Source organism: Lontra canadensis, unplaced genomic scaffold (assembly GCF_010015895.1).
Source record: "Lontra canadensis isolate GAN:19392208 unplaced genomic scaffold, GSC_riverotter_1.0 scaffold12, whole genome shotgun sequence".
Taxonomy (NCBI): domain Eukaryota; kingdom Metazoa; phylum Chordata; class Mammalia; order Carnivora; family Mustelidae; genus Lontra; species Lontra canadensis.
This window is the reverse complement of record NW_022631006.1, coordinates 12107386-12123155: the sequence shown is the minus strand read 5'-3', so window position 1 is coordinate 12123155 and position 15770 is coordinate 12107386. Positions and strand designations below refer to the sequence as shown.

At 41.8% G+C, this 15770-nt stretch overlaps 1 protein-coding gene across 7 annotated transcripts in view; it reads left to right on the top strand.

Moving 5' to 3' along the window:
- GALK2 (galactokinase 2) overlaps nucleotides 1–15770 on the top strand; it is a 109603-nt gene that overhangs the window by 71134 nt on the left and 22699 nt on the right. For all 7 annotated transcript variants that reach the window (XM_032856538.1, XM_032856540.1, XM_032856537.1 and 4 more), the window contains one exon: nucleotides 8510–8720. In XM_032856538.1, the coding sequence (XP_032712429.1) occupies nucleotides 8510–8720 (211 nt within the window). The remainder of the gene's footprint in view (nucleotides 1–8509; nucleotides 8721–15770) is intronic.

Here is a 15770-nt window from a genome sequence, read left to right as displayed (position 1 = left end):
GCCTGTGCACCTCATCCTCTTCTTGTCTTAGCATCCCCCACTCCCTTTACACTTCAGCCATAATGCTCATTCCCACCCCAGGGACTTTACACATGCCTAGAACACTCTTCCCCTAGCCTACTTTGAAGTCTCAGGCAAAATATCCCCCAGGAAGCCTTCCTTGACCTCCTTACTCCCAGACTAAGGTAAGTCTCTCTTCTATTTCATAGCTCTTGCACTTCTCAGTTACAGAATTTATCACAATTGCTTAATGTCCATTTCCTCCTTTTGATTCAGTTTTATCTGAGAGCCAGGGCTGGGTCCATCTTGATAACTCTTATATCTCTAATGCTTGGCATAGTGCTTAGGCCAAAACAGGCACAGGGTAAACATTTGTTGAATAAATGAATGACTACTCCCTATGTTGCCTGCCCTGTCATATTTATTTTGCCTACTTTTACAATATTGTACAAGAGAATATTGGACTAGTTACTCTGGACATATCTAAGGTGTGGGGTCATCCCTTGTGACTGACTTGCCACTTCACCCTACTCCCATCCCCTGAAGTTGTGAAGTTAAGAAGAGTAAAGATGTGAGGAACCACTAAAATAAAAGTTGTTTATCCTGGAAAATTTTGGCATTAACATTTTTTAAAAAAATCATGATTTAAATGTTTAAAATTGGAATTTACTCATTCAAATAATTTCTAAAAATTATTTAAAGGAAATGTTTTAATATTAAACTCTTGATGTTATCTGATCAATGCATACATGAGAAGTAGTGCAGTAAACTTTAATATCAAGGCTTCAGTGAACTATATTTTCCTTTAGGACAAGCTTCCTCCTTCAGGAGATGGAAGAAATTAGCATCTTATTTGTTTGAGGGCTTATTCAGGCTGACTTTACTTTGAGATTGATGAGTAAGTGTTGCCTTCCTGAGGAGACTTCAAGCATACACAACATTGTTTTCGAAGTCTTATCACAAAATGAGATAGCCTCTACGAGATCTGTGGGTGAGCTCAGCAAGTATGAGATGTGAAATGGGTTCACCTTGTGACTCCTGTCTTCCTGAGATGCAAGGAGAGAGAGGAATACAGTGGTGGTGCTGGATCTCTAGTGAAAGTTGTCAGGATAGGGAAATGGTCAGAGTTGACTGGAAAAAAGGCATCTCTTTTGGGAGCAGTTGTGTGTAGAAATCTTAATCCACTGCAGAGCCTCCTCAAGAACCGGAGTTGACAGCTCCCTGAGAGTCTGAGAGGTACTCTGGTCAGTGAATTGGCATCTGAACTTTGCTTTTTGCTGCTCACTCCTCCCAGTGGGAGCATACTCTGAACTTACCTGTCTTTTAAAATATGGAAGAAAGTAAAGTGAAAGACTTTATCAAGATGGAAAATGTTTCTTAAATCATGTTGCTGCAAACTACTAGAATCCAAGGTTCTGTATAATAAATAAAACTAAAATAAAGATAAAACTGCTAATATGATATTGGTGTTAAGCATACACTTTTGCCTAGGGAGGGCACCTGGGTGGCTCAGTCACTGACACTTGGTCTCAAGCCCCACATGAGGCTCCATGCTAGGCATGGAGAAAGAAGGAAAGAGAAAAGAGAAAGAAAGTTTAAATGGAAAAGATTAAAGAAGGAAAGAAGGAAAGAGAAAGAAAGATTAAAAAAAAACAATACACTTTTGCCTAACAACATAGGCTGGAATTCTGCTAAGCATATTTTCCTTCCAATATGGTTCCATTCTTTTATTTATATGTGAATGAATATAATAGTTGTTTGGAAATGATCTCATTAAATTGGGAAATAAACCTCCCATGTAAAAAGGTACGGAACATTGTCTTAATCTGGACAAACTTTCTATTTTCAGACAGTAGAAATGAAATGTCAGGGCAGAAATGAGTAATTAGGAGAGTTTTGAAAATGACACTGATCAGATGGAGCTCTACACAGCAAAACTGTAACGAGTGACACTTATTTTCCCACTCTGCTCCCAGCTCTCCAAGCTCCTCTTAGGAAAACGAGTGCCTTTTGTACCTACTTAACACAGGGAAGTGCCCTGAACCAAAGAAGATGGTTTTTCTTTGTTTTGCTTTCATGTTGATATCTTCATCTATATCCTCAGGTCTCCTTTCTGTCCCTCTTTCTTTCTCCCTCCTCCTCTCTTTCTAATAGCTTCCAAAAACTAACTGATGCAGATTCATTGAAAGTCAGAGTCTTACAGAGCCATTTCAACTAAAATTAAGAACATTTCAAAGCAAACTCGGTAGAGATTTATAATTATTACTTACGTAAGTGATACTTTTATGTGAAGCACATTTTTATGTTCTTAAATTAACAAAGTGGCCAGAAATCTTTAATGAGCACAAATTTTTCATACTTTACACACATTCAGTGGCTTAAACTTTTCCAGAAATGTTTTATGTCTATGAAAAAGAGTATCCCTTAATTCTATTGGGGGATAAAATGTGTGATGCTGATAATGAGTATTATGGGAAGTCAAAAAGGGAAGAGAAATTATTCCATTGCTTTTGCATACCCTGAACTCTTTGTGGCAACAGCTGAAGCAATGAAAGAGAGAGTTTCATGTGGTCCTTTGGCACTTCAAGGAAATTTTATAATGTGATTCTTTACAGAGCCTGCCTAGTCAGGGGTCATCACTCACCCAGTTTTTTTAGCTCCTGCCACTTAATGGTCAATATGGAACTTATTCTCTGGTGACAGAACGTGAGAAGTGGGCATAATGTCAAGGCTTTGGCAGTTTCCTTGAATTTAAATGGGGGAAAACCAGAGACCTAAGAATGTGGCCCATTTTGTTCAGCACTGCTGATTTAGTCGAGCACACTCTGCCAAGACTCTAGTGTGGACTAGGCCCAGCATGGTGGGTCCAAGCTGCAGGGCAGAGGAAGTGCATATGGGGAGAGAGGGTCCATGTGTTTAGTGGAACCAGGCTGTGGCCAGGCCTTCAGTGCTGCACTAAGGATCAACCAGGCTTTGTCCCAGGAGCAGTGGGCAGCTGCTGATGCTGTTAGCAAGGTATTAGATGTATTAACCTGGCAGCAGGAACTTTTGCCTTGGTAGAAGAGAAGTGAGGATTAAACACAGAGGGAGGGATACGAGAGAAGCTGTGACTGAACTTAGTAAAGGGGGTTGGGTATAAAGCTCTCCATGACTGGGTGTCTGTTCTCCTTTCGCCGTGACGCTTTCCCACTCTCCTTGTTAAATGTCCTTTTATATGTTCTTACCACCTCCTGTATTTTTCCATTAAAGTAGTTTATCACAATTAGATTAAGTTGTTCACAGTGTAATCGTTATTGAAACACCTGTCTCCTCTGGTAGGCTGTGAGCTCCTGTGGTCAGGAGCCGCACACCGTTGTTGTGCCCAGGGTCCGGAGAGTCGCATGCAAATATGCGTCACTGAAGGAAAAACACTGAGTTGGTAAGCTGCAGTTTCAAGCTGAAATGATGGGGGGGGGGAAAGCACAGTGCTGTCCTTGGTAGGTTTAGAGAAGGTTGGATGGAAGGTGACGACTGGAAAGTGAGAGGTAGTGATGTTTCCCATGGAGTTTTCTCCTACTGGTTAGGAATACATCTGAAGGCTCTCCCCCATTCCTCACCTATATCTCTGGGCTTGGGGGATAGTCTTCAGGAGTATTTGTTTGGAGACAGTAGTTGAAACCAAGAACTAATTTCAATGTGCTGAGGGAAAGAATGTGGCAAGAAAAGGCCAGAAGGCCAGGGGTTAACCTTGGAAGGTGATTTCAGTTAGGAAGTAGGTAATAGAAGGGGAAAAATGAGTCATGGAAAGAAATGGTGCAAGGACCAGAGAGGTGAGAGAGAAACCAGGAAAATTCAAGGCTACAGAAGCAATAAGACAGAATTGGAAGAAAGTAGGCACTGAAGAGTGCCAGAAGCCATTGCCTTGTTAAGGCTAAAGGACCGAGAAAACTCCAGTGGCTGTGGAAGTGGTTCGGGAAGTAAGGAAAAATCTTTGGGAGGCCACACTCAATAGTGAGAGTGGCTACTGAAGGCCTAGACTGTGGGCCACTGGTAGTTAGTCAAAGAGTGGGAGAGATAAAGAGTAGTAGCTTTAGGATTAAGGATTTTAAGACAGCAGAGATCTGTCTGTTTCAAAGCATGGAAGAAGGTGTCAGGTGGGTGAGAACTAATAAGAGAGGGGAATGTGGGGAGGGAGGAAAACTTGCTCTTCACAAAAGTGCCTCATCTGGGCCGCTAGATATTTTTCATTGTTATCTTATTGAATCTTCACAGTAGCTTGTGAAGTAGCCATTAAGTTTAAGTATGCCTTTTTTACATGCTGGGAGTATCAGGCCAGGTTAGGCAGTGACCTGTTTTAAGTGAGTGCAGGCATCCAGATGTGTCTCCACTCCTGTGCTTTCCATTGTGCCCCATGGGAGTTAGGCGTGTTAGGGAGTTAGATCCAGAGCACAATATCTGGCGACTCCAGGATGTGCTGAGGGTACAGTGAGAACTGTCGTCGATCTCTTCTGTACAGTTGTGCAGGTTTCTTCAGATTTATCCTGTAGCCTGAGTGCAGACAGCAGGGATTACTAACATTCAGGAAGGTCAACCTTGTGCTGTTTTCATGATCGTGACGAGTAGAACATGCACATGGAAGTCACCAGCTGCTGTGGAATACTGGAGAACAGCTCTATGTAGTTGGGGGGGGGGAAGGGGACATAAGCAAAAAATAAGTCTTCATGATAAGAAACAACTATGTATGATCACATCAATATCAAACTTTATGTGTGTAGGTATGCAGAAAGTTCGCATAAATATAATAGTATGGTTATCAAAATAGTGGTTGGTGGTTATCTTGGAGTAATTACAAATGATTTACTTCGTATTTTTTTGTGCTTTGAGCTGTTTTGTGCTTTTTGAAATTTTAAAAATAAGCATGTGTGACTTACATAACCAGAAACGAAAACAACATAGCTGCTTTTGTTGTGTGGAAAACAGCTTGTTGAATGAATTGTTGTTTTTAGAGGTAAGTCAGAGAAGGGATTAGAAATTTTAGCCTTTGCTGACCAGGGGGAAGAGAAGACTGGGTACTTTTCCCATTGCTTTGTTAATATTGCTAAATGCAATGGGATAGTCAAAGAGAGGTGGATTCTGACAGTTAGTTTCCTGAATTAGGGTCCAGATCTTAGCCTTCTCCTAGCACATCCTCTCACTGGGAGCTCCAGCAACTGTCCCAGACTGAGGGCTTTTTCTGGCAGGGGCTGAGTTCTAAGTGTGCACCTGAGACGACCTGGAGGTGCTAGGGAACTAATGTCCTTTGTAGTACCCTCAGTGGGGGGCTAGATGAGAATTAGTGGGTAAATATTTTAGCTTTCTTGCCCACAGGCAGGACACATGAGAGGTATTTACACACAGGTTCAGCAGGCCCCGCCTCACCTGTCCATGTCACTGCACCTTGCATTGACTTCTGTTCCTGTCTCACTTTCCACTCCTCTACCAGCATCTTGGAATCATCCTTCCCCCAAAATCATTGCCTCAGAGCCCATTTCTGAGAGACACCAACCTGAGACAGGATCCTAGCACTATTTATCTGCCTCTTTCCATGTCTGCAGACAAAACACTTGTTGCCTGCTTTCTTGCCTACAGAGCATGGAACAGGTTCGGGAACCTCCCAGAAGTGGTATCTAATATGAATACTTAATATTTGCAGTGGTGAGAAGAAAGTGGTGAATGTTGACCAAGAGCCACTTTCTCTTATTTCCCCACCCTGCTACAAGTGAGGAGCTTGTGATGAAATGACCCATAGCCCTGACTCATAGCCCTGCTTCACAAATGTGATGTAGGCCATCACCAAGGCCACAAGTGGCAAATTCCTTCATGAAGTTGTCTTTGAGCGACAGTGATCTTACCCACCCACTTCCCTCATCTGCAAGTCATCCTTCTGCTTCCTGAGCCAGATTTCAAAGGGCTTAAGCAGCTTTCCAATTTTACTCACACAGTGTAGTGTGCTATTCGTCAGTGGCTCATGGCCCTGCAGCTGTCATTGACGGCATAGTGTAGATTTCATCCTCCACTGAAGTACAGACCGATTGGCTATGTGGACCCTCCACCTGGGGGCTAAGTGGACCCGACAGCAAACTGGGATATTTCTGGAGTGAATGCTAGCTTTTGTGTGGTAGTGCCTCTGCCTGTGGAAGGAAAGCACTCAGGGAGGCTGCCTTTGAAAAACAACCTTGTAGGCAGCAGGCATCTCTCCCAGATTGTCTCCTCACACATCCCTGGCCCAGTTTCCTTGGATCAAGTGCCTGAGGCAGTGTGACTTGTTCAAGTGAGCCTGAGCTGGAAATTTAAGGTTGTTGTTGACTTAAAGGTTCTTAGGAAAAGCCCACTCTAATTACTTGGGGACCATTCTTTGGTGTTTTTCCTTTTCCTCCTCCTCCTCCTCCTTCCTTTTTTTTTTTTTTTTCCTAAGAGAGAACCCATCTATGGAAGGGTTTTTAAGTCACTAGACTATTCATTTCTTTTTTTTTTTTTTTAGATTTTTTAAATTTTTATTTCTTTATTTATTTGACAGTGAGAGAGAGAGAGAGAGAGATCACAAGCAGGCAGAGAGGCAGGCAGAGAGAGAGGGAGGAAGCAGGCTCCCCGCTGATCAGGGAGCCCTATGCGGGGCTCGATCCCAGGACCCTGAGATCATGACCTGAGCCAAAGGCAGAGGCTTTAACCCACTGAGCCACCCAGGTGCCCCTAGGCTGTTCATTTCTGGCACAAATCTTAGTTTGTGCTTAGAAATCCATTGGCAGGAATTGAGTGGCAATTTGAACTAGTGTGAGCAGAGATGAGATGAGATGGCATAGATACTAGCTATAACTCACTGAGATTGTGACCTTGGGGAAGCCAGACGGAGTCAGAGGACTGGAGTTCAGTTTCCAGCTCTGTTTCTTACTAGACTTTGGGCAAGTCATCTACTCTTACCACTTAAATAAAGTAATAATACCCATCTCACAAGGTTGGTAAAGATTAAAATAAATAATAAGCACATTTTAAATCATACAGCACTACACAGTTGTTAGTTACTTCTCTTTGCTTCATTGCTTATTTCAGCTGGGTTTGGATCGGGGTTTCACGAAAGTATCATTCTAGGAGATTATCAACCTCAGCTCTTTCTATATAAAATAAATATATTGCTTTATATATGTCTTTGTAAGTTATCTGAAATTATTTTTGGAATACATTAGAATATAGACCATGAATGACTGAATTAAATGAACAAGTGAATCTGTGGAGGTCTCAGTCTAGCCCTGCTTGTAAACACTAAGTGTGCTAAGCAGACAAAGTCAGAAGAAAGATCTTAGCTTTAGTCCTTGCTTTAAAAATGGCACCATGTTCTGTGAAATAATTGAACAGAAAAATATAATTCTTTTTCTCTTTTCCCAGTTCTGCCTTAAAATCATTAACTCCTTTCAAATGTATGAGCCAGAGTTTTAAAAAGAGGATTAATGAATATAAGAACTTCTGTTATTAACATTCTTCAGAAGTGAGTGGCCCTAACCAAAGTTCAATGGTCTTTTGGTAAACCCTGCTTCCTGTCTAAAAGAAAGGAAAATCAAATCATCAGCATAATAGAAGGGTAAATCAGATGCACATTTCCTTGAATACGAGTTTTCCCTTCTTTTGCTTGTTTCTTTTTGCTGTTTGTACTGTCTGCACCTGCCTCACACCCAGGGAATGAATTTTATAGACTTCAGGATGAGAATATCTTTACTTCATCAGGTCACCTGCTCTGAAGGGCTCAGTCAGTGGTTTGGGGAGAATGAGAAAAACATATTCTGGATTGAGGTTCCCATGGGTAGACCTGGTTACAAAGGTTTTGTTTGTACTTAACCCTCTCCATCAGGCTGAGGGATGCCTCAAGATGCAGTTGGAAGCCAAACTCTTTTGAGGGCGGAGAAACATACAGCTCTAGTTCCACCAGCGACCTAATGAAGTGGTTTTTCATAAGGTCACCAATGAGGTTTTCATTTAAAATCTGGGACTTTACTCCAAATGCCCAGATACTTAAATTCATTAGCTGTTTTCAAAGAAGCATGTGGTAAACAGGAAGTGCTCTAATGAAATCGGGCATACAGTGTCCACCTCAGGACCCAGGTCACAGGAGAATTGAATAGTTTTCTGTAGACTTTATAGAGAGTAGGGTATTAGGGATGAAGTGAATAGGGATAAAAAGAACAAAATCATTCAAAGCAATAGCCCCGAGGGAAAGTGGTGACAGGCGGGGTGGGGGGGGGGGGGGGGGGAAGAAACAAACAAACAAAAAAAACCCAGTGGGATATTAGGTTTTTTAAAGAAAAATGTTTAACTAGCCTGTGAGTGTCACACAAGCATGTTTTAATTCCAAACATCTGAACCCAGTGTACATTTGCAAGCAATGGTGGGCAATGTGGATAGGTTGAAAGGAAAAAAGAAAACAGTTGCATTTGTCTCATTAAAATGGCACATATCGATTTCTGAAATGAAATCTAACCATTATCTTGGTTTGAACTTGCAGCTCCTGGCAAAGTACAGAGGCTTACAGTGGGGTAAAGTACTACGACTAGAGGAGGTGCAAAGCAAACTGGGGGTCAGTCTGGAAGAAATGCTGTGGATCACAGAGGATGCCCTTCACCCCGAGCCCTATAGCCCTGAGGAGGTCTGCAGGTGTTTGGGAATTAGCCTGCAGGAGCTTCGAACCCAAATTCTGAGTCCAAACACTCAAGATGGTGAGTCTGCCGAAGAAAGTGAAGAACATGCTAGTTCCCCTACTCACAGCTGGAAAGATTCCAGTTTTCCCGTGAATTTTACTGATTTTGAAGCATACTTGAGGGTATTTGGAGAATGTGTATGTTTTGGCAAACTTAATTCTCTAGATTCTGGGCTTCATTAAATTCATTGATTCATTCATCAATAAACATTTCCTGATCTGCCACATGCCAGGTATTCTGGAGAGGTAAAGGTGGATAAAACATGGTTCCTGCCCTCGAGAAGTTCCCACTTCAAGACGTTTCTCTTTCTTTTCCTCTGTGCATTTTTGTGATTATTATACTACGTGCACAGAAAAGTCTAGGTTGGAGCAGTGCTTGGAGCTGCTGAGACACCCCCTGGAACACCAGGGAATAATTCACTGCTTCGCTTGGAACTTGTTGCCCACCTTAGCGTGAAAGCTTTTTTCTGTTTGCCTGCTACTTTCACGGGATGTTGTTTTCACAATGATAACATCAGATCTCTGAGATGACGGTAAATGTTGGAGGTGAGGGATGCAGCCCTGGGGTGGCTTCTCTTCTTAGAAGTAAAAGTTGTCTATCTGTGGGCAGTCACCACTGGGGAGCAGGGGCATCTAACGAAGATCCAGTTGTCTCTGGAGGTAGAGTTGGGGTGGGAGCTTATAAAGGCCAGCCTTCAGTTCAGTGCATTGCCTAAGCTCCTTAATGTGGATGCTAGTTTTCTCCTCAGTTTGGCCTAATCCTGTGCTTTCCCTACTCCCTGTTGAGTCCATACAAGCACTCAGACAGTATTGTCTTGGTTGAACCATTGTACTTACTAATTGCATCTTGGTTGTGCCTCTGGACTTTTATTTTTTATTTTTTTTTAATTTTTTTTATAATTTTATTTATTTTTTAATTAAACATATAACGTATTTTTATCCCCAGGGGTACAGGTCTGTGAATCGCCAGGTTTACACACTTCACAGCACTCATCATACCACATACCCTCCCCAATGTCCATATCCCACCACCCTCTCCCGTCCCCCCTCCCCCCAGCAACCCTCGTGCCTCTGGACTTTTAATTCTATACATCACTGCCCTATTCTGAGGGATCTTTACTCTTTTCTGAATTGCAGTTCCTATTTATCTTAAAAGTTCAATAGAATTCTTACCTTTTCCATATCCTTCTCAATCCACAGCTTGTTCTCTTTCTCTGTACCCATGTTCCTTTTTCTCTGCATCTGCATGTCTTTCCAGCCTTTTTTTTTTTTTACCATTAAAAAAAACCCAAGAAGTTAATTTCCCAGAAAACCTTGGAAAACACGGAAGATACTTTCCGTATCATAGTATATGCATTGTTGTTTATGTATATATTTAAGGTTTCCCCCCCAAAATAATGGTGTCATTGTTTTTATAAAAACGATGCGTGCTGGGGCACCTGGGTGGCTCAGTGGGTTAAAGCCTCTGCCTTCGGCTCAGGTCATGGTCTCAGGGTCCTGGGATCTAGCCCCGAGTCGGGCTCTCTGCTCAGCGGGGAGCCTGCTTCCCCCTCTCTCTCTGCCTGCCTCTCTGCCTACTTGTGATCTATTAAATAAATAAAATCTTTAAAAACAAAAAAAACAAAAAAAAATAACAAAAAAGATGCATGCTTAATCTTACCCCTTCATCTAAAATAACTACCCTACTAACCCACTTGCAATGCTTTCTATAATTTACTTACTTTGTACTTACAAAGTACTCACTTTGTTTGTACTTAATAAATCTATGTTGAATGAATGAATCCATTTTATAATTCTGTTATCCTTTAAAGTTTTCTTCCTCTTTTACTGTTGGAATTAGTAAGTTAAAAACCCAACTGTGAACATAAGTCAGTCGGTGGAGTTCTAGAATCTCCTAGATTCCTGTCACTTGATTTACTTTCTGAATCTAACTTCAGCCACATTTCCAGCTGAATTCTCTTGGCACTCAGCTTTTACTTTAGGGATTAAGATCCTGTTGTATCTTCACCTTGTTCCTTCTGAGTTTGTGCTTCGGTCTGTTCAAGACCTCAAGAAAACATTTCTCTTAACCCCTTAGATGGTGCGATTCTTACTAAAGGTGATGCTGCTCTTAGATTATATGAGGGGGCACAGAGATGACATAGGACCCCAGCAGCAGACTCTGGAGGGTGCCTCCGCCCTTTATCTGGATGCATACACTTTAACACACTTAGTTTCGACTAGAACTAATTTTTCTCATCAGGGAGATCCAGGCCTTTCTCAAAGGGATGTGGAATCCACTGTTCTCTTTCAGCCAAAATTGGTTCCTTTACCTGGTTATGAGTGTGAGTTGGGAGATGTGGACCGTGAGGTGACAGTGTAGGGAGAGATGTTTACAATCAAACTGTGGCTCACAACCTTTGCTAAGCCAGCCAGACTTCCAGAGGCTCATGGACAATTGTTGTTTTCTCTTTCCAAATTTCTAATAATTAGATTTGGAAGTGCTCAGAGGCCATTAAAACTAAACACACAAAGGAAAACCCTCAAATCCTTTAGACGTTGTTTAGAATGGCCACAGTCCATCGCTAGGAACTGGCAAGGAGTGATTCAAGTAGTATTTGTCAGGCCTTCCCCACAGGTAGGAAGAATCTAAGGGTGTGATATGGTGTGTGGGTTTCTAGAGGCTCAGGGGCCAGGCTGATCTGAGGGAGGGGCCAGGCTGATCTGAGGGAGGGGAGGTGTCTCCGAAGGTGTGAACCACGAGGAAAAGACGAAGCTGTGGTCAGAAGCAGGAGAGGTGGGCACATACAGCTGGCACGGGGGTGGGCCTGCTGCTTAGATGCGCTGTGCTGGGCTGGACACGAATCTCAATGCTTAGATTAGTAACTGCCTGGGACCATGTGTGACAAAAGTGCTGGGCAGTTGCCGGCTAATTTGTTTGGATCCTGTGATTTCCAAAGTCATGAGCAATAATCAGGCTTTTGAGCAAGCACAGGGCGCTGACATGGACTGCTCTTTAGGAAGACATCTAGAGTAAAAAAAAACAACAAAAAGTGTTGTTATTTGCTTTGTGGCTTACATATTCCTCTTCACGCGCATCATAGAGTTTGAATTTCACAATAACTCTGGGTCACATGGTTATCTTCATTTCATAGGTGAAGAAAGTAAGGTCAGAGAGGTACAGGATTTGTCAAGATTTACAGGTTAAGTGCTAAAGCCAGATCCCAAATCCTTCTTTTCTGATTTAACCCAATTCTCTTTCTGCTATTCATTTTTTTCTTCTCAGCATTTTAATAAGCTGGCCTTAGCGACCCTGCACCTTCAGATAATATTGACTTTATTTTGGTTGGCCCTAATTTTTTTTTTTTGTCTTGAAACCAGAGAGAGGTGATGAACATAGGTTACTTTGTGGTTGAAGAGTTTTCTTTTGGCTCTTTCCCATTCTGGTGCTTTGGTCTTAGGAGTCTAAGATCATGTGGCATCCAGTAGCTTGCTTAATTTAAGGAGCAAACTCAACTTAACCAGAATGTGCATGAGTTGTATTACAGAAGAACTGTGAGAATCGCTGTGGAATTTCTCATTTGATAGAAGTACGGTCCTCGTAGATGATCTCAGCTAGGCCTAAGAAAAGTGGTTTGTTTTTATGTGATGGAAACATATAAAGGTACTTCATAAAATAAAAACAGTCAGTTGGTCAGTAATCTCATTTTCTAATTAAGTGTTCTCAGATATTAAGGAAATTGATTTAAAAAATAGCTTGTAAGCTATCAGGCACTAAATTCTATTACCGCAATGCATCTAATTGTTCTTGTAAGAATTTTGGAAGAAAAGTTTTCTATGAAGAGTCTAGAAGAAATGCCAAAGGAAAATATAGACCTTTCTAGAGTTTACAGATATTGGTTGAGCAGAAGTCCTTCAAATCTGGTGATGGACTTCCAATAATGCCAAATAAAATGAATCCTTCAGTTTTCTTTGTTGTTTTCATTTTCACAATATAATAGATTCTTATGAAACAAAGTATTGAAAGGATAAATCAAGTAACTTTTTGTTATGCACAAAAGATATGCTTTAAGTTGTTTTGGAATCAAGTGTGGGGAAAATTAGCTTTCACTTAGTCCTTTTCCCTTTCCCTCTCTATCTGGTCTCTCTGTTTGTTGCTCAGTTCCTGTTGACTTCTTGGCTATCTGGCCACAGAGGGCAGGATCATGCCAGGAGTAAAGGGCCTTTATTTTCCTGGAAAATAAAACTTTGATCTCTGATCACTTGGGGATAATGCTTCCTTTGTGGGTTTTCCTCTTCTTCTTTCAACTGTGTGCATAATATACCCCTATTCATTGATTTACCTTCCCTTTTTGAATATTTAAGGAACTAAACATGAATGTGAAAATACCTTATATGTATGATTTTAAAGACATGACATCTTAAAACTCTCAACTTCTGTAGGAACACCCAATATCCTTGTGTTGGAGTCACACCAGTCATCTGTGTTGTGTACTGGCCAGTGCCTATGCCACTGACGGGAACCTCCCCCTAATCCCACAAGGCTCCTGAACCACCCTGGAGTCACAAAAGTGGGAGAATTCTGGAATTTTCATCTCCTTGCATGAGACTTTTAAAAGAGCTAAGAATGAAACAAATTCTGAAGGTACGTTTTGAGGAGCAGTTGACCCTTACAAGTAGTCTTAAATATATTTGGCCATCTTGAACTGAGACAGGTCCAGAATGAATCTATGAACTTGACCACCTCTTCATACTCTGTACCTTCAAACCCTCGAGTTCCCCAAGTATCTCATGTTAATGTGATTTGGGCACGGCTGGCAAGAGAGGATGAAGTGTGATAGAGAGTTCTTAGATCAGTGAGACTAAACATTGACCTCTGTCAGACACTCTGATCCTCTGTGTTGAGGACGAGTGTTTTCCTCTCTCTAGGAAGGTCATCCTTGTGTACCGAGCCCTTAGCTTCAGGGAGACCATACCTGGTATAGGGAAGGCAGAAGGGGATATCTACCTGCCTGACAATAGCAGACCCATGGACTCTGGTGACTTACAGCTATGAAAGCAAGCTGGAAGCAACTTTTCCAGCTTCCTATGAAACTCTCACACAGTAGTTACTAGAGTAGCATTTCCCAGAGATAAACCCTTGAAGAGTCACAGCAACTAAATATGAGCCACGAGGAATCATCTTCTCCGAGGATTTTTGTGCACCTCTGTATTCCCGTGATGACTAGCACATGTTCGCTAAATGAATAAGAGTGACTTAAATGAATTTTCTTCTCTTCATATGGAGAAGTAATGGGTGGGAGGCCAATTCAAGGAACTCAAAGTCTAAATAAAGGGTGTTATATCTAGCTTTTAAAAAAATCTGTTCATCCTGTATTAATAGTAATAATGGTATTAACAACATCTAACATTGAGTACTTACTATGTTGTAAGCACTTACACTATTCTAAGTTCTTTTAAAATATTTGCTATACTTGTGCACCTGTTTAGAGTACCTGCATGAAAGTCCTTTTCCAGGCTGGAAACTCGTATAAACACCTTCAGACACATACATTCAAATCTTGGTGCAGTCACCCTTAACATCGTCCTCCCCACCCTCCTAATTTGTTCATACTATTGAGATATGACAATCAAACTCCCCAAATTAAACAGCTCCTGGGGAACAAAGAATTTTTTGGTAGATGTTGTTTTTGTTTGTTTGAAATTTTGTTTAGAAGAGAAGGGCAGATGCATTTTCCATCACAATACTAATTAGGCTTGTGCTCATTGACATAACTGTTAATAATGCTGAATATTCCTTTTTCATTCTATAAACAAAGAGTGATATCAATGTTCTGCAGCCAACAGAACATTCTGTCTTGCATCTCAGTGTTTTTGACAGTGGTCTTTGAATTCACACCGGACTTTCCTTAAAACATTTGAAATCTCTGTAAGTGAAATAGAGCACAGGCTGCATAGATTCAGTTTAGAGGAACTTAAGGGATAAAGATTGGCTTCAGATGATTTTGCTGCTAGGAACATCTGTATGGTAGGTTTCAAGATTTTGCTATTTTACAGATGAGGAAACTGAGGCACAGAATGATTAGCCCAAGGTCACACAGCTGAAAGTGGCAGAGTTGGGATTCAAGCCCATGCAGTGATTCCTGAGCCCTCCCTCTACGTAAACCCTCCCTCTTAACCACTGATGTGGGGCTATATCAGGCTTTTATCAGAGAAAGGGATTTATTATTTAGATCTGACCACATGCAATAGTACGAGCTGTTTAAACAGTACGTAAGGAGCTAGAACCTGAAATGGACAAGAAAGACAGTGAGGCAGTGATGATTGATATGAAGTGGGGAACAATAGGGACAAGCAGGAACCCATGAGGATGACCAGAAACAGGAGTCAAACTCTCACTGCCTCCGGGCCTGCTACTTTGATGATACCACTGTCCTTTGGGGGAAGCTTAAAATGTACTTGGCCCAAGAGTCAGAGAAGCTGAAAGGAGAGTCAGTGGGATTGGGACGGGGGTGCTGTGGACCGAACTGCTGCTCCATGCCAGTGAGGTGAGCTGGCAGAGAAGTGATAAGGTACTTGAGCTGCAGTGGCACCTGGTGTCCCTGCTTAGACCACTGAGGCATGAAAAAAAAAAGCCTTTCATCTTCCTTAATATATTTTTTTATTTGCTTGTTTCTCCTATAACCACCTTCTTTCCTGGTCCTGCCAGCTACCTTCTTCACCCCAGCTGCCTCCTTGGCCTTGGCATTGCTGGTGCCCCTGGGCTGCTCAGCCCTGACTACCACCTTGGTCCCAGCCCTGCCAGCCTCCTTGGGCCTGACCTTGTAGTTCCTGGCTACTTCTTCAGCCCATATGCCTTTTTGACTCTGGTTTTGCAGGCCATGCCACACCTGGCTGCCTCAAGGGAAGGGAGAGGAAGGAGAAGAAAGGAAAATTTCTAAACTTTTAAATACTTGTTTTTCTTAAGTCTAGGATATGTGACTTGACATTACTCAGTATTCCTTTTGCTTGAATCTATCATGGATGTATCTCTACCTTCAGAGAGGTGAAATCATCAAGGGGTCAGGTGTGAATTTACCAGACCCTCTGT